The 18766-nt window shown below is 34.5% G+C and overlaps 1 protein-coding gene across 4 annotated transcripts in view; it reads left to right on the top strand.

Moving 5' to 3' along the window:
* The window catches only part of exp (expansion), a 541237-nt gene that overhangs the window by 509199 nt on the left and 13272 nt on the right, over nt 1-18766 (top strand). For all 4 annotated transcript variants that reach the window (XM_069822437.1, XM_069822438.1, XM_069822436.1 and 1 more), the window contains exon 8: nt 8555-8645. In XM_069822437.1, the coding sequence (XP_069678538.1) occupies nt 8555-8645 (91 nt within the window). The remainder of the gene's footprint in view (nt 1-8554; nt 8646-18766) is intronic.

The raw sequence follows: 18766 nt of genomic DNA on the forward strand, positions 1-18766 counted from the left end.
ATATGATGATATGTTGATGTTTATTGACTATACTGGCTTTGAGCCAGAGGCCGTTTTAGGGTCTTATACGCGCAGGACGCCCTCTCCAGCCATTGTACATAAATAACAATAAATATATATTTACATACTTATACACTATTTCTGGCTTAAGTGCCAGTAGGTGTGTGAGTGCGGTGATTGGCTTTTTATTTATTTTATTTTATTTTTTACTTTATTTTTTTTTATTTTAATTATTTTGGTGTAGGCCTAATTTGTTAATTTGGGATGCTTAAGGAATGGTGAACGGGGCAAGAGTTCGGGGTAAAAGATATCAGTTCATAGACAGCATTAAAGTATTATATGGGGAGATTAAGAGGAAAGCAAGAAAGGGAAATGCTGGGTTTGCAGTTAAAGACCTGCTCTTGGGCAGAACACTTTGCATACACACATACATTTTTAAGTTTCCCCTTCCGGTGGCAGAAGCGTCTGAATCGTTATGGAGACTTTCATGGTGTGGTGTTATTTTATTGATCTGCCTCTCTGTTGCTGTCGTGTGTCCTCTCAGACAGTATTCAAATTTCCAACAGTGTTTGCGGTTTTGTTTGTGTGTTTTAGTTTGGTGGTGGGGGCTGGTGGTAGTTGTAGAGGAGTTTCTCCAGTGTTGTTCTGTTGTTTGTGTTCGGGGGATTTGCGAAGATGTGTTGTGTATATACGCGATTTACTGCGGAATGTGTGTATTTCCTGTTTATGTTGTTTAGGTGTGTGAAGAGTGGCTTTGTTTTTGTCGTCGTGTAAACTGTGTTATTTCTGGTGCGTCTGTGCAGGTGGAAGATTTGGCGGAGAATTCTTCTTTCGGGTGCTTCAAATTTCAATTGGGTCGTTGGAGGGGCTTTTGCGAGGAAAATGGAGGGATATACGCATAGGGATCTAACCAATGCTTTGTATAGGTGGAGGAGTGTTTCGGTTATACAACCGGGTCGATTGATGCCACTTAGGTAGCTTATTGCTCTGGTGGCTGCGTTATATTTCCTCCAGGTTTCTTTGGCTACTTCGGTCCAGGAGAGTTTGGAGGTGAGGGATATTCCTAGATATGTGAGATTCCGCTGGAGTGGAAGTTGAGTGTTGGCTATTGTGATTGGGTTGTTCTGGAGGACCCGAGTCCGGAGTTTTGAGTGGAAGACGCATATCTGTGTTTTGTCTGTGTTGTCTGTGATCCGCCACGTGTTGGTCCAATTTAGATACTGCCTGAGTGTTGCGTTTAGTAACTTCCTAGCGGAGGGGAGTCGGGGGTGTGTTGCCCAATATGCGACGTCGTCTGCATATTGTGCCAGTCCTACTAGCGGGTTATTAGGAAGGGGAATATCTGCCACATAGATGTTATACAGAGTGGGAGATATGACACTGCCTTGGGGGACTCCAGCTTCTATTCGGAAGGAGAGAATGAATTAATCTTACTCAGGATAGGGACCAATGGCGGGCTTATATGAGGGTGGCAATGAACCTCCGGGTTTCTTAAAAGCCAGTAAGTAAGTAATATACAGGGCTATTCATAAGTCCGTGAAACATTAAAAAAGTCATAACTACTAAACTACACAACTGATAACAAATTATTTTGCACTAAAATAAAGAGAAACTCTCCAACTTTTGTTTCATACCTCACAGATGTTCAATGTGTCCACCTTTGCAGATACGGCAGACATCCATACGGTAATCCATCTCATTCCAACACGATCCAACATGTTTCGGTTGACCAGAACCACGACAGCTGTAATCCAGTGGCGAAATTCCTGAAGATAAGCAGGCAGGGAGGCACATGGACAATATCCTTCACAAATCCCCATAAAAAATCATATAGTTAAATCCGGTGATCATGGTGGCCACTTTATTAACGCGTCATCTTCTCGTCCTGTGCATCCGATCCATCTCTGTGACAAATTTCATGATTCACTGTTTCTTCGCCGGGTTCCGACGCACAGACACCCTTCATCACGGAATTTCACTTACAAAATCTTGATACTGTTGAAAAGAGGTGCTGCCTTTTGAAGTTGCGCTCAGAATCGTAGTTGCACAGCCACGACGGACGAAGTCCTTGCATATTCCAACACACAAAACGATTGCTCACGTTTAGTAAACGCAATTTCGCTACTATTGATAACTACTGCTGCCACTTAGCGATAAATCATGACAACTAAGAGCGGACGTTTCTTGTTTAAAAACTTAGAGAGTTTCTCTTTCTATCGGTGTATCAATTACTATGATCTGTTGCATACTTTGTTATTAAACTTTGAAATGTTTCAATTGTATCCATTTCAATTTTTCGATTCTCTGAGAAGTGTACGTTTTAATTTTAATGGTCATTGTTCATACATTTGCGGATTTTGGGTGGGAAACGATGTATATTTGTTTATTTTTCCAATTTATTATTTGATTTTACTTGTTTAAAATGGTATATCACATATGATTATACTAAAATTATATCCGTGCTAATTTTTCGTTTTTCTGCGGAGGTGGCGTAATATAAAGAATGAACTGTAAGTAATGTCATTAATTTCAAGCGGTTATTCTTTGAGATATTTCAAACAAATAAGTTTAGTACAGTTTTGCTGGTGTTTGCTTCCTTTTCGAGATGAAAGCTGTTTTATATTAAACATTTCATAGCATGTTGCGAGAGAGCCATTGATTTAATTCCCAATATGCTCAGTCAGTTTAAGAGAACAGTGTATTATGATAATAAATGATTGAAGGATTTTAGTTTCCTCCTTTAAATGTGCAGAAATTTGATCCGAACAAATGTAGCCAGTTGTGTAGACCAGTTTACTACTGACAGAGTCGTTGTCCAGAGTGCGACGTAGGAGACTGGTCTACGCTACACCCGCGATGAGGTGAGGTGAGATGATGGAATGTGTTTTTGGATACCACAGGGAAACCGGAGCTCCCGGAGTATTACCTGGACCACGGACCTGCCCAATAAGTCGGGGATACACTGGGGATCAAACCCGGATCCACAGGATTATGAGTCCAGCACTCTAGTCCCTAGGCTAAGTTGTGTGAAAATATCAAAAAGAAATTTTTTGCGACATTAAAATACTATCTCTTAAAAATTTGAATAATGTAGTAATTCATACCTAGTCTTAAAAATATTCTGTCAAGTCAAAGCATACAGCTGCTGACACACCAGTTCGACGTTATTTAATAATCACCTCTTTTTTTAATCCACACTAATTTTCTTTAGGATCCCCATCAGTTTATTCCAAGCCACTCTGTCAAAAGCCTTTTCAGGTCCACAAATACTACAAACACTTCTCTATTTTTCTGTAGGCAACGGACTTCATAATAGTAACCGTCACTATACAATTATGCATTATTTAAAATTTCAACATTTCAGTTCTTTTATCATCTATACTAATAATAAATCTGTAGCCGAAATTTTTCTGGTAATTTTCGATTTTCCAAAAATAATTGGTCCTAACATATATAATTAACCACCCTCAAACCGAAAATCGCATTTTTGAAATTTTTGTTTGTATGTCTGTCTGTATGTTCGTTACCTTTTCACGCGATAATGGCTGAACGGATTTCGATGAAAATGGGAATATAATTAAGTTCGTTGTAACTTAGATTTTAGGCTATATGGCATTCAAAATACATTATTTAAAAGGGGGGAGGGGTTATAAAGGGGCCTGAATTAAATAAATCGAAATATCTCGCTTATTATTGATTTTTGTGAAAAATGTTACATAACAAAAGTTTCTTTACAAAGTATTTCCGATAAGTTTTATTCTTTACAAAATTTTGATAGGACTGATATTTAATGAGATAAATGAGTTTTAAAATTAAAATAACGCCATCTAAGACGGTGCAATGAATTAAGAACAAATGACTTCGTCTATAAGGGGCCTTGGACAACAACAATCGAAACAGGGGCCTTGGACATCAACAATCGAAAGCTATTAAACATAGCCTACAGAGAATATTTCTGTGTTTGTATGAAGTAATATCAGAAGCTAAATTAACCGATTTGTATAATTAATTATTATTTCACCATTAGAAAGTGTAGTTTCTCTAGATGGACATAATGCTATAATGTTATTACAGTAACGTCTGAGTAAATCGAGAACAGGTAAGATGAAAATAGCTTCTTATGCACAGAAAATTTGATAGGCTATTTTGTACATTCGTTTTCTGTATTTCTTAAAATAATATTTATGTACACTCATTTTAATCTCAGAGAATTAAGGAACAACGAGAGTGTATTGATTTAGTATGCAGTAATAGTACGTTAGCTTAGCAATCCATTATTTTATAATTCAAATTTTAACTATGCTCAATTGAATCGTGTTAAAATACATAAAATACGAGTATATATGCAATAAATGCAATGCAAAAAAAAAATGGGTAATGAGCGAAGCAGATTATCTTGCGCTGTTGTAAAAGTTGTTCCCTGGATCAAACGTCCTATTTTAATTATGTAATTGCTTTATATTTATTTCTAACAGGTGCAGCGGAGCGCACGGGTACGGCTAGTCGTGAAATAATATTGAATTAATATTCACAATTAAGTAGCTTTGTAATTAAAATAAAATGTTGCGATAATTAAAAAGCGGATGATTCAAAGAACAGCTCCTTTAATGGCTTACCCCTAGTTCTTGAAAATTACCTTCATAATTGCTTAGAAAATATCCAGCAGTAGTGTTAAGTACTAATTTGCTAGTTCATCTTGTAATAATATTTTGCTTGAAAACATCAATTTCAGTCGTTCGCATGTTCAAAGGAAGCTCTAGTCACGTGACGTGGTTGAAGACTCATTGGGACTGCATAATTGTAGTACCGCCTTGCCGAAGTTTGGTTCTTGAAGTCTCTTCGCAATATGTTGGCCCAAGCATTGACCTCTCGCAGAGTCTCTTCGAAGGCCATATCGGTTAGAAGTAATTTCAACAAATGTCAGGAGGTTGAAAAGTTTGTAATTTAAAGTACCTATGTAGTTTATTTGCATTCGAAGTGGAGTTAGTCGTTTGTTTTCAACCATGCCCGTTGCTAAGCAGCTCTCGCTTAAAGTTATGACGTATGTAATGGTACATGGAATTTTGTGCGTATAATATAACCAAAGTAATTATTTTTAACGATAAATTTCAACGCCGAAACTAAATTGTGAACGTGTATTGTAAAATTAATAATTGGTAATTAAAAATGTGTTTAAATATTTTAAGAATAATTTTTATATGCCAACGTTAAACAGTGAAAAGTGCAGATTATTATTCTTTTACTATCTGTCCATTTTATCGACTATAAGTATCTTGTCGGTCATGTTTCGAAGATCCGTTTCGAGTTATATCCAGATTACTCAGTAAAAAAAATCCATATATTCTTATTTCTTTCTAAAACACTCTTCCAACGTTATGGCAGTTCTAACCAGTAGGATGTCTTACAGTTCCCGTACTTTCGCTGCATGGTGATCTCCTAACCTTCGCGATATGAAGCTAAAGGATCTAATTATACTGACATACCTGTCTTTTCATATTTTACACTCTCCTTTCTCACAAGGTTTCAATACTTTAACTATTTTTTAATATCGTTAAACATCGACTTCTGATATCGTGATATAGCAACATAAATCAGTTGGTATAATATATCGTATTTAATTACAATATTCGGCCCATTAACTGTAATTAAGGCTATGGGTCTGTGAAATGTCTAACTTCTACATTTTTACACCAACTAATCTGAACCTTTTACCACATATTTCTTACAGTGTGGACAAGCAATACACAGATTTTCACTTTGATATTCCAATTAGTTTACTTATAATACATTTTTGTTATTTTTAATACTGAATTATAATTGTCCCAGTTTTCAAAGTTTATATATATTTTTTTAAATGTATATTTAATTTATTCCTTGTAGATGTATGTAGAATGTGACACATGATATTTACATTTTTCCAATTACTTTTTGAGAAAAAAAATATTTACCCTTTTAGTTGTTAATTTTTCAATTTTTTCGAACATCACACCCTCAACACATGATGATTTGAATACTTCCAATAGTAAACGAAAACGCATAAGTCACTTTACTTCACATGCTTTTGTGAACTTACGTGTAAGATTTCACTGAGATTGGACAAAAACTGAATTCATTAGAGCATTTTGAGTGTTACAAAATGTTGAAAATTGGAAAATCGAGAAAACGAGTATCAAAGTACAGCATGTATATGAATGATTATACTATCGATATCCTTCCTTCCTACAGAGGTCTACCACACACATTTTTCTCCTACATAACACCGCGAAATATGAACTGAATGAAAAGTAAAATTAGTTAGAATGAAGAACAAAGTCTGTCAGAATGACAGCTGAGTGGCAGTTTAAAGGGCTGCAGCTTCACGCACGCGTTTGTCCCTTTAAATTCGACCTGAGGGGCTTCAAAGTGTCATAGGGCCAAAATAAGGACAGATTTAGAAAACTGAAACATTAAAATCAAATTTCCATTTTTTAATATTTTCTTCGTTATTTTCACCGATTCGTAGCCTTAAACGATTATAGAAAACTGTGTCATGTTCTACCACATAATAAACTTTGATGGTATATGATCACACACTTTTCAATGTGTGGTTTGAGGACCTTAAACATCTCGTAGGTATGCATTATGTCTATAAAGATGCTTGAGAACTTCATTAAGTCGTCTCGGCTATTAATTCTTACAGAGAACAGGGTGTGATGAAACCACAAATTTTTAAGGGATTTTCTGTGGGATACTACTTCATATTTATGACCTACAAGTTCAAACTAATATTTGCGCACATTTCATCTTCCTTCCCTTGTAAACGAGTTTTCTTTTATTTTCGAATTGGTTATAAGTTTCCTCAATTTTAAGACTTGGTACATATTCGCAGTTCATCGACATGTATTACACATAAGCTGTATTACCGTCCTCGTCTGGGAAAATACTGTCGAACTGGATTACACAGGAGGTCGAGAAAGCTGTGAGCTAGTTCGAGTCATTATACATGTTTATGCCGCACATTCCACACTAAGTACGCCAATTTAGACTTTATGGGTCAATAAGTTCGTGATTTTTGTTTCGGGATCTACACTGATATTTTAATTTACAGTAAAATATGTTAAAATGTATCAGATAAAGCTATGGAACCTTCCATAACCTTCAATTCACTTGCTTTTATAGTGTCATTAGAACGAGCTTGTATTTGCGTTTAAAAAAACAAGTTTATGTATTACGAAACTACAATTGGTCAAGTTTGGAATATGTACAAAGTTTTGTGCGAGATCGTGCGCATTTGCTTGGTTTCCGCATAAAACCAATCCGCGGAAAGTCTAAAATTCCACATTCAATATTCCCAACCTAACACACATAACAATTTCCCTCTTCTTACCGCTTAAGTGACATATTGATTTTACTGCTTTAGGCTTTTAACATATTATTTTTAGAGACGTTCAATATAGTAATAATTATAAATTGGAAACTTACCACCGCAATTTCACCTAAATTGCACTGTTAATTATTGTTTTTAAATATTTGCAAAAATTAAGTAAACTCTACAACTCCACTAAAGTTACTGCATTCGTGATGCAAGTAACATTAAGGAAGCCGTGAAAAAATCAACAAATCAACTTGCCGATGTTATTACTGCAATATGTTATATAAATAATATTGTTAAAATATTAAAATGAAAAATAAATCATTACATAACCTTACCGTTTGTTTTAAGTTCGCATTTATAGACTGGGGAAAAAAAAAGACAGACGTATATCACGGCCTGCTGGAGTATAGTAAACACAGAAAACATTTTAAAGCAACAATGTTAAAGATAGATATTTTTGTTTTGCAATTTTGCCGTCATTGAACAGAAACCAAGATGGAGATTTCATTGCAGCTAATTAGAAATTCCTCTTCTAGGTATGTAATAAACGATCTTCGCACAAAATAATGTACGATACACGAGCGGTATGTTTTCTTTCAATTCTCGGAAATTAAAAAAACTCAACTACGTTTCGTTTTTTCAAACTTTTCCTCGAACATGAAAACTTCAACATACCGCTCTTGTAACGCATATTACCATTTTACTGATATATGGAGATATTACACTGAACGTTCGAGAGCAGTTGGATAGATAAATTTCTCAAATAACGATGAAAAATGCATATCTATGCTTGTCTCTAAAGTCATTGTTTGCTTCAAAATGGTTATATAATTGCAACAGAACACAAGAGATTTTATGTAAAACAGCTAGTGAGTAAAAAATAATGCTCCAGGGTTTTGCCGTATCTTGGTTGCCATGGTTACCTGCCGGTCGATTTTTAAGACATCGATTTGCAGCCAATAAAATCTATGTAATAAAACAAGTGCAATGTGATTTATGGTGTATAAGATTTGAATTAATTACTGTTTTTCGACGTTCGCTGTTGGGATAAACAGTTTAAATAAACCGGAAGCCTAATGAACAAAATGCGTTCAGGTAAATCGACTGTAAAAAAAACTGTGTGAATGAGTTCAATAAGTAGGTATTCAAAATCATAGTGCTGTATTAGTGTTAATATTCTTGCTTTCTTCTTATTTTCAGCCGGATTATGACGACATCGAGGAAGAAAACCGACTGAAGCCGTTCCCATCATCCAGGGGTAGAGATAAGACTAAGGATAGTAAGAAATATGGTGAGTAGTCAAGTTTCTACTGAGGCATTAACTACAGGGAGATTCACAAAGTTCACCCCCCGTTTATGAAGGTGATTTCTGAGGTTATTTGGAAAAGAACTTAAATAAATTAATGGGAACACATTCATAATTACGGACTTCCAACACATTTTCGAAATGCGTTATAGTGAATGGAGCGCTAAACATGTTGGTTGCCATAACTACGTGCAATTTGTTGATTCTCGCTATTTATTAAGCTGTTATCTCTTGTGTAAGTTACACAAGTTTTCTTGTGAAGACTATGCTGATATGGTATTTATTTTGGACGTGTGGGACGGTAATGTGAAAACTGCTGCTGTCGAATATCACCGTCGTTATCCTGATCATAGGATCCTGAGTTCCAAAACCTTTAGTGGAACGTATGAAACATTGCGACAAACTGGTACTCTTCCCAGCGTTCGTATTCAATATGAAAAAACTCGTGACGTGCGATTGAAACATTCTTGATGCAGTAGAGGGTATTCCACGCCTAGCCAGCCGAACGTTTCACAGTTCAAGGCATGGAGAACTCTTCATGAGAACGGACTGTATCCTTTCCATTTGCAAGCAGTACTAGTACTCTCACAGTCTAGTATATACAGTCGCGAAGCTCAATACGTAGTAAATATGCAAACATTAGATAGTTGCTCACCATTAGGTTCGCTAATATCACCTCATTACAGGCAATGCAAAATAGTACCGTCACAGTCTATTGTTTCTAGCACCCTCAAAACTCAACCTTCGTGACTGTAATTTCATGAGTTAATTCATTCAGGGATCAGTATGATACAATGTTATTTAGTCCAGTTCGGAATTATTTGTTAAACAAGTGACAGGTGATTTTAAGGAAATCCCCATGATTGCTTGAAGCGTCTGTACTCGAATTTGAAATAATAAATACAATTTAGTGTACTTTCTTTAACATTGTACTCTAGTGTATTTCATCTGATGTCAATGAACACACATAATCTATTACTCAATATTTAAATTAACTTACTATTATGTGGAAAACAATTGCCGCGTGAAAAATGACACACTTCTGTTTCCATGGTACCACAAGTGACGTCATGTTACAAGGAAATGTGACAATTTTATCCTATAATGTTTCGCTTAAATGTTTCAGGTTAAAACGCTCGTGTTATTATTATTATTATTATTATTATTATTATTATTATTATTATTATTATTATTATTATTACTTGTTTTAAATAACTTTCGCACTCAAATGTTACAAAACGAGTAGCCTAATTGAGATACTATTGCAATAGTAACTGCAAATAAAAAGCTATATTTATAAACTAATCATACTTTAACTTATTTCGGTTCAAGATGATAAAGCAAGATTTTCGAGAGTATTTCAAGCATCTACAAGCTCGGCAAAAGCAAACCGGTGTTTTGCATTAATATTCATATCGCAACTGGTTCTCAAGTCGAAACACTAGATGCCCAAATGTGGAGGGTTTTGTCTGAAAAATAAATTTGCTAACGTAGTGCAATGCATAAGTGGCGAAATCGTATTCCTTACCACAGCCTCTCGTCTGTGTTGTGACAACGGTTTCATAATTTCATCAAAATATGAGTCCAATATACCGTTTGAAGTCACGGCACACTTAATTGATTTTTAACTACAAAATTACATTGTTCTTAGGCCTACGCGCTTATCACAACTGTTACAAATCACGCCACTATTGTAAACTTTTTAAGACTGTACTTTAGGATGTAAAATTGAACTGTAAAGAATTAAGTTGCTAAAAGTATAATAATTATTGTGATAAGTGCGAAAGAATAATGTAATTTTTAGTTTAAAAATTTAAAAGATATCTGTACAAAGCAACTATGAAATTAACAACACATTTTTAGCTTCATAATACGTACTAGACAATTAAAGAAATTATATTTCTGTGTAGTTATTTCTCTATTTGCAGTATTCTTTTACCCTTAAAACTAAAGAAAAAAGAGGTATTTTATATACAATTTCAAATTAGTGTAACTCTGAAAATATTGAGAATAAGATCCATGTTTATTTTAAATTTTTTACTCAAAAGACTTCAAAAATAAGCTCCGTAAATGGCGGTAACGCCATTGTCTCACCCTGTATATCGTCGTCGTTCTTGCAATAACTCCTATGTGCAAAATATAAAATTTTTCAGTAGGAAGAAAAAACACATTTATTCATCCTATGGCAGCCGTACATAGGAGACTCTGAATTCTTACATTTTCGAAACAAAGAAATATAATTACATACAGGAGATTTGATTATTTGCTGTATCAGTATTTAAGTTATTTAATACAGCAAAAATCTGAAAATTGGTAAATATGTCACATAGGAATTATTGCAGGAACAACGACGATATATACTGCTGCCAAGGAGCACGCCAAAGAATCGAAGGTCGTTCGAGCGCTATTTCTTATACATCCCTGTCATATGCCATAGCCAACACTGAACTACAGTACACAATTCTAGCATTCAGCATCGTCAAATAACCGATTAAAAACACTCTATTTTTTCATAATATAAACACGGGAGTTAGGTGGAATACATCTAAGGATAATGGGCACGCTTCCTATACAACTTTCACTGATCTGACAATTGAATCTTATTTGAGCGATATAAATAAAATAACAACAGTTAACGGGTTATTGAGGCACTATCTTAGACGGGCAAACGACACGACAATTTGGATGAGCAATGAGTGGGGCTCCGAAATCGCAAACGAAATCGCCGTGACGTCACTGGGAGGTGCAGGTGAGACAGGTGGGCACGTGCGACGTGAAAGTTGCTGCAGGTCTGCAATTCAAGTCGTGTAATGAGAACCACGTCGAGAGGGAAAGGAACCTTTTTGTTAGTCAGAGGTGCCAACACCTTAACGAGACCGGACAAGAGGAAAAAACTGAAACCAATTAAATACTGATTTTCATAAACAGTCACCCGTTTTAGCGCAAATAGTAGTGTTTCCTATGGACATGTCTTCATTTCTTGGCAAGGAAGAGGAGAGTCATGCCCTTTTCTTCCCAACTCCATGTGTTTTCCTTGTATTATTTTATGCTATGTTGTCTCAACTAGTGACTTTACGCCAGTGATGTCAAAGCAAGCGCATTTTTCTGACCTTGACGTGCGCGGGCAGCAAGCGCTAAGTATGGAAAGAGGAAGGGTTGTGTATGTGCATAAGCAACCTGTTGGATTAAGAAAACAGGGGTGCACAAACTTCAAAAGAAACGTGAAATTTTATGTCGTTATTTTTATATGGCTTATTTCTGTTTAATATTATCTATATTGTCTGTAAAACAAAAGTACTAACACTGATTTCTTAATATTGCACTTGTGTTTTAAATCTTAATAACATAATAGAGAGTTAAGAAGGAACATTCACTTAAATTCCATAGTAGTATAATTATACTGTATTAAGTGGATGAAACACATCATTCATAAAGAAAGTGATATTCCAAAGAAAGAGCTTGAGTATGACTTGATAAGTTGGAATTTATATTGATGGTATCTTTAGCCTTACAAAAGTAATCAATAAACTAATCAAAACAATATTACAGTACAAAGCAAAGTTACCTAGGTATTGTATCTGTTTTAAGTGTAACTAATATTACATAGCAAATCTCTTATCGCATTATGCTTTTAAGGTGATATTTGTGAGCAACTTCCTATCATCAGAATATTAAATTATTTTCTCGAAATCTACTGAAGCTATAGAGCTGACATTTTTACAACACATTGGCACGTATCTTTTGCTTATGATGTAACAGTAGTTGCTTTTTTAATTCATTTCCTTACAAACAATTTCCATGCGAATATTTTCAAAATTTTCAATACACCATCTTCAGTAATACGTATATACGGTATATTAGATTTACGAAAACATTCTGTAGGGCTACTAAATAAATAAGCCTATACCTGAAAATTTCACTTTTCTATACGAAAAGTTGAGAAAATATTTCTTTTGAATAAAAAAATCAAACTTGTGAAAAATGAGCATTAAAATTAAAACTTACATTCTTATAATGCACTTATACTTCTCAGGCAAATCTAAAAATTAACATAGATACAGTTTTAATAAGTTCTCTTCCCTTTATCTATTGAATCAGTGCTGGCCATCCCTGAATATAGCTCGACCAAGCGGCATATTCTATCTCTTTCGTCTGTCTCTTTCCTTTCCGTTGTAAAGCGCTCAGGCTCTCCTGAGCTCTAAAGCGCGCGCTTGCTCCTATGGGCATCAATTGACATGCCTGCCTTACGCCATACCACACATAGAGCCAAGTACTGTAGATTTTTTGTGAGTGTACAGTTTTCGTTCATAATTATCGCAACATTCAGGACTGAACAAGTCTATGTCGGGTCGGAAAATTCAAAAGGCCTCTCTGTCATATTAAGAAGTTGATGCATCCAAATCGTCTCTATTGGAAACGTTAGGTTTGTTATTCCTAGTTGTGCCATGTGAACATTCATGAGCTTTGCATAGAGTTCACAGCTGTGAAAGTTTGTGGAGTCACAAGCTGTTGTCCGATGAAGGGGACGATAAGTAAATCGTTTGACTGATGTTTCGTCACGACACCGTACAGGTAGCAATACGACTTGCAACAAGTCGGCATGTAAGAAAGTTTGAATACGCGCTGCAACATATCATGTAACATCTGTGCATGTAGCTCTGTGTCATATTTCATTGCCTTTGACCTTTCGAAGTCATAATACCACACACAAAGCTATCATTTCCAATGCTTATCAGTACTTCCTGTACAAAAATTGTTTCCTTCTCCTGTTAGCATATCTCAGATGTGCCCGATCTATCACATTCCCATAACAGACACTAATAACTTTTTTCCAAAAAGGAGGTATATTAATTTTCATAATTTACAACAATTTACAACACGTTATCGATAACCCTTTAATAAATAACTGAGATCCTACGATGACAGGTAGCCATTAAAAAGGGTTTCTTCATTTTCGGCTCGTGTAGCCATTAGTCATCTGGCCGAAGACAATAATCTTAGATTAATTGCAACGAAATGGGAGGGCAAGGAACTGGCCACCCTATCCCATTCTCTCCTGGCTTAGTTGCCTCATAAGTGATGCGTTATTGGTGTCACATATGACGTTCCAACTAGTCTTCGGATTGCTCTCTAAACATACAATTGCAACGAAAGGTAGAAACAATTTCGTATGTAATAATTTATTTTGTTATAGAAAATTTTACTTTACTTTATACGGACAAGACAATTATTTTATTTTACAGCTTAGGCTACTTTATTTATTTAACTAGTAAGCAAAAATTAAAAAAATATACAACAAAAACATTTCTAGCCACTACCGTAAGAGCTAGACTCTTGTAATAATAATAATAATAATAATAATAATAATAATAATAATAATAATAATAATAATTTATTTATTTAATCTGGCAGAGCTAAGGCCAGTAGGCCTTCTCTTCCGCCCAGCCAGACTCTAATTCTAATTGAATACAATTGCTTAAATAGTTATTACATTAATATCTAGACCGTAAAACAACATGGAAGTGAATAATGAAAGTTGGATAACTAATGTTAGTGTGACAATAATAAACATTGGTAAGAAATGGTTATAATAATAATAATAATAATAATAATAATAATAATAGTAATAATAATAATAATAATAATAATAATAATAATAATAATAATAATAATAATGTACGGTGTGGTCTTAGCCAATTATAACATAAAATTTGTAAAGACAATTTACTAAATACACTAATTAAACTTAATTCAGATCGACAATTAACACACAAGAGAAAAAGAAAAAAAAAACACATTTAATATAAATTGATAACCAGACAAAATCCAGTGACATTCAATAAAAACATGAATATAGTCGATAGAAATAAAAAGAAAAAAATACAAACAATTAGTTAATATTATATAACATGAATAATTTAATAAATTTGTTTTTTTAAAAGGTTAATTTCAAAATATTTCAAATTTGGAAAATGGTTTGTAATTTTATTATAAAGTCTTGGGCCGAAACTAGCACCATCTTTAAGAGCTGCACTTGTTTGACGTTTTGGCTCAATCAATGGGAAAGTAGACTTTTGTCTTCGAGTATGATATTCATACCCATTAGATTTATGTTTTATTCGATTTCTGTGGTAGTAAGTTAGTAAACTATATTTATAAATGTTTCAATAATTAATACTTTAAAATCTGTATAAATTAAATTTGTTGGGTAATCTATATTTTTGATCAGACAAATTTTTATCAATCTTCTATGTAATAAAATCAATAAAATTGACACAAAAACCATGGAGACAATTTCCTACCGATTCTTGAAGTAGATCGTTACTGTGTATTTTTACTTCAGATAAAAGCACGTCCAGATTTACTAAAATTATTATATTTCGTGTGCATCATTCTGGGATAAATTGACTCGTAAATAGTGAAATAAATGGTTCAGAATCTAATCATAGTCTAGTATATACAGTCGCAAAGCTCAATACGTAGTAAATATGCAAACATTAGATAGTTGCTAACCACTAGGATCGCTAATATCGCCTCATTACAGGCAATGCATAATAGTAGGCCTACCGTCACAGTCTGTTGTTTCTAGCACCCTCAAAACTCAAGCTTCGTGACTGTATATATAGTAGACTGTGATCTAACACTGCATACAAGTAAAGAAAGAAATAGCATCTCCAAAAGGATTTCTCGATATCTTTCATTCTTAGAATTTGGGGGATGGGGAATGACATCTGGAGAGAAAGTAATTGGAATGTAAATTTAAAAGTTATCTGACAATCGCATACCGTATTAGACTCTTCCAGGCAGCTGTAGATCAATGTATTAGTGTATGTTTTGTGAGTTGTGGGGACCAAGAGGCTGGCACCAACTTTCGCCAAGTTAGCCACCGATCAGCTGTAGGAAGTGCTCTGCTAGCCTATCAGATAAGCAACACGCGTTTTTTTGTAATCGCTACGTTCAGCTATTCGAGTTTGTAGGCTCTGAGCGAAAAAGCGAGCACTCGCACTAGCTGGTGTTGCTGTGCGTGGAATGTTTGCTAAGGTTAAAAACTAACCTACATTTCAACACTTTTCTGCAAGAACTCAGCGATCCGGAACCTGCGGTGTGTTCCAAATCGTGGGGAAAAAAGCGCACTACTTGGCACTGGAGAACCTCGCCTGTGCCAGTGAGCGGTTTGCTTTGCTCTCGTCTGAATCATATGCTGCCGGCTAAAACGTCCACGATCCGGGTTTAAATCCTAGCGAAACAAAGTCGAATTTGTAGTGAACTGAGGTGGTGTTTGGGGTAGGATTTCGAGCGAATTCCAGTCTACCTTGTCAGAATTCCACCCTGTTCTTTACATTAATAATTCTCCCTCAACGTAGAGCTATCTCTTTTGTGGCTTAAATTGCAGCTTCAGCCATTTAACCAAGGTAACATTGGCCCAGTACTTAAAAAATTAAGAACTCAGATAAAAATAAAACAACACATGTTTGCAATGCTTTAGGAGCCATTATTACTCATTACACAGCTCTTTATAAAGTGTTTAATTAAAATAAATAAGCAAATAAAGAAATTTACTTTTAGAATGGTAAAAAAAATGCGCCAATGTTACCCCAATTGACGGTAATTAAACCAAATCATAAGCTGAAAACTTGAACTTCCCTGCCTCTCGTAGCTTTCCCACAGCTACTTTTTCTTTTGCGAATCGAATCCTGATCTCTTATTGGAGCTCACCCTGTATAAACTATGTCACGTGACATCACAAAGACGGAAGCTCGCATTGAGAAGCCGAGTCGGGGAATGAAGGGGCATCCCTCACCATTGAGGTCAACGGCAATAACTGTGTCGATATCGAGCGAAAGAACAATTGACGGGAGAAAGTTCCAGTGACGCAGCTTTCTCGGGAGCACCAAGTTTTTATTTAAATCTAAGTGCGATATGGAATTCTTTAAGACGGCAGTGTTCAACCCCGTTCGTGCCAGGTTACACTGGGTGCGAATTATTGGAACCGTGGCTGGCACAAAGGTCATCTTGTCAAAATTCATACCAGAAGTTGTATAAGATAACTTGTAGATTGATTTTCGTTTCAATTTTGTAATTAAATTCGTGTAGCATTTTCACACTAAATTGTGTAACTTACCTACCCTTGTCCTTTACGTAGGGATTTTCAAGAGTATTTAATTTCATGTTTTTGTCCACTCTTTTTATACATATGCATACATAATGTGCTCGAAATTTCCTCGGAAGAATACGCGTACATTTTAAATATTTCTTCTCCCATTTACACTCTTTCATTGAGCCATTCCAGATGAACCGTTTCGCTGCATTATCTACTTATTGGATAGGGTGTACTTATCCTGCCTGTGGTAGTTTTTATTTAATCCTTAAATCTATATACTGAGAGTGAAGACGTTTTACATAATCCAAGGGATTTTATAAATTCCCTGCCATTTTTCTTTGTTTTTATTTATTTATATCCATATCCGTTTATTTTTATAGAGATTTTATAAGTTCCCTGTCATTTTTTCTTTGTTTTTATTTATTTATTTATTTCCACAATCGTTTATTTTTTAGGGATTTCATAAATTCTCTGTAATTTTTCTTTGTTTTTGTTTATTTATTTATTTATTCGTTTATTTTTTAGGGATTTTATAAATTCCCTGTAATTTTTTCTTTGTTTTTATTTATTTATTTATTTCCATAATCGTTTATTTTTTAGGGATTGTATAAATTCACTATACTGTAATTTTTTCTTTGTTTTTATTTATTTATTTATTTCGATATTCGTTTATTTTTTAGATATTTTATAAATTCCCTGTAATTTTTTCTTTGTTTTTATTTATTTATTTATTTCCATAATCGTTTATTCTTTTAGGGATTTCATAAATCCCCTGTCACTTATTTATTTATTTATTTATTTATTTATTTATTTATTTATTTATTTATTTATTTATTTATTTATTCGTTTGTTTGTTCGCTTCGTCATTCGTAATTTATTTATTAGGTCGCTCATTTTCTTATTGCTTTATTCATTTATTTATTCGTCCATTCACGGAATTCGTAAGTGCTTCCAGTTGTTTATTTGAGTGGCGTCGGAAGGCTAACTTTCTCCTTGATGGCAGTATTAACGACTGGAACCAAGGGAATAGCCCAGTCTTTTTAAATGGGTTACAATACGTGTGACACGCGTTAGTTAACTGTAGGTATGTCACTAGACGCACAGATTTTGATGTCGCGAAGTGTTGGAGACTTTCGTTTTTCACCACGTTGCTCAAACTGCACCGAAGTAGTCATTATAAAGTAGTACGAACATTTAACAAATAATTGCACTATAAACAAATTATTATTTTATTAGCTTAATGAAATGAGAATTATTGTGTGTAATTAAGTCACCACTGCCACCGGGTGTTTGCCCACTTGCAGTGTAAATAAATATATACCTACATACATAGAAAACAAGGAAAAAACAAAGAAATAATAAGTGACACTGAGGGAACTTCCAGCGAAGAATAGTTGTTAATTGTGTGGGGGTTCATTAATGGACATACGAGTTAAAGAAATTAATGAACTACGAAATGTATTTATAATAAATCACGACACAAAACAATAACGAGGATAACTGGAATATTTTTGATGACCTTAATGAATTTTCTCTGCATTTGTTACAAGAAAGACAAAACAGAAGCGAAATTGCTGTATGATAGGGATTATTGTCCCAAGTAATGGAAACTGGCAAGAAATAAAAATTCCAAGAAGTGTACAAAAGAAAGTTGGGTTAGAACTTAGAAGAAAGTTTCCTTATAAATCCACTGAGTTTTTATAAAATGTTTTTCTCTTCATCATCGGGGACAAGCTGGCACATTTGTCTCTCGTGATTCAAGTATGAAAAAGTAAGACATTTCTTTACTGAAATGTATTGACCCACTTTTCCAAGGAATGAAAAACTGAGTAAAAAGAAGTATGTTATGAAATTACATTTTACATCAATAACGTTCTTTTTGTGACAAGTGTTATACAAACCAAGCGGAGAAATTAGTTCCGCCTTAGAGATACTCGAGAGTCTGTCACATTGCAGTAGTAAAGTACCGGAAGTTCTTCTACTACTTTTTTTTAAGAATTAGCGA

The sequence above is a fragment of the Periplaneta americana genome, chromosome 3 (genome assembly GCF_040183065.1).
Source record: "Periplaneta americana isolate PAMFEO1 chromosome 3, P.americana_PAMFEO1_priV1, whole genome shotgun sequence".
Lineage (NCBI taxonomy): Eukaryota > Metazoa > Arthropoda > Insecta > Blattodea > Blattidae > Periplaneta > Periplaneta americana.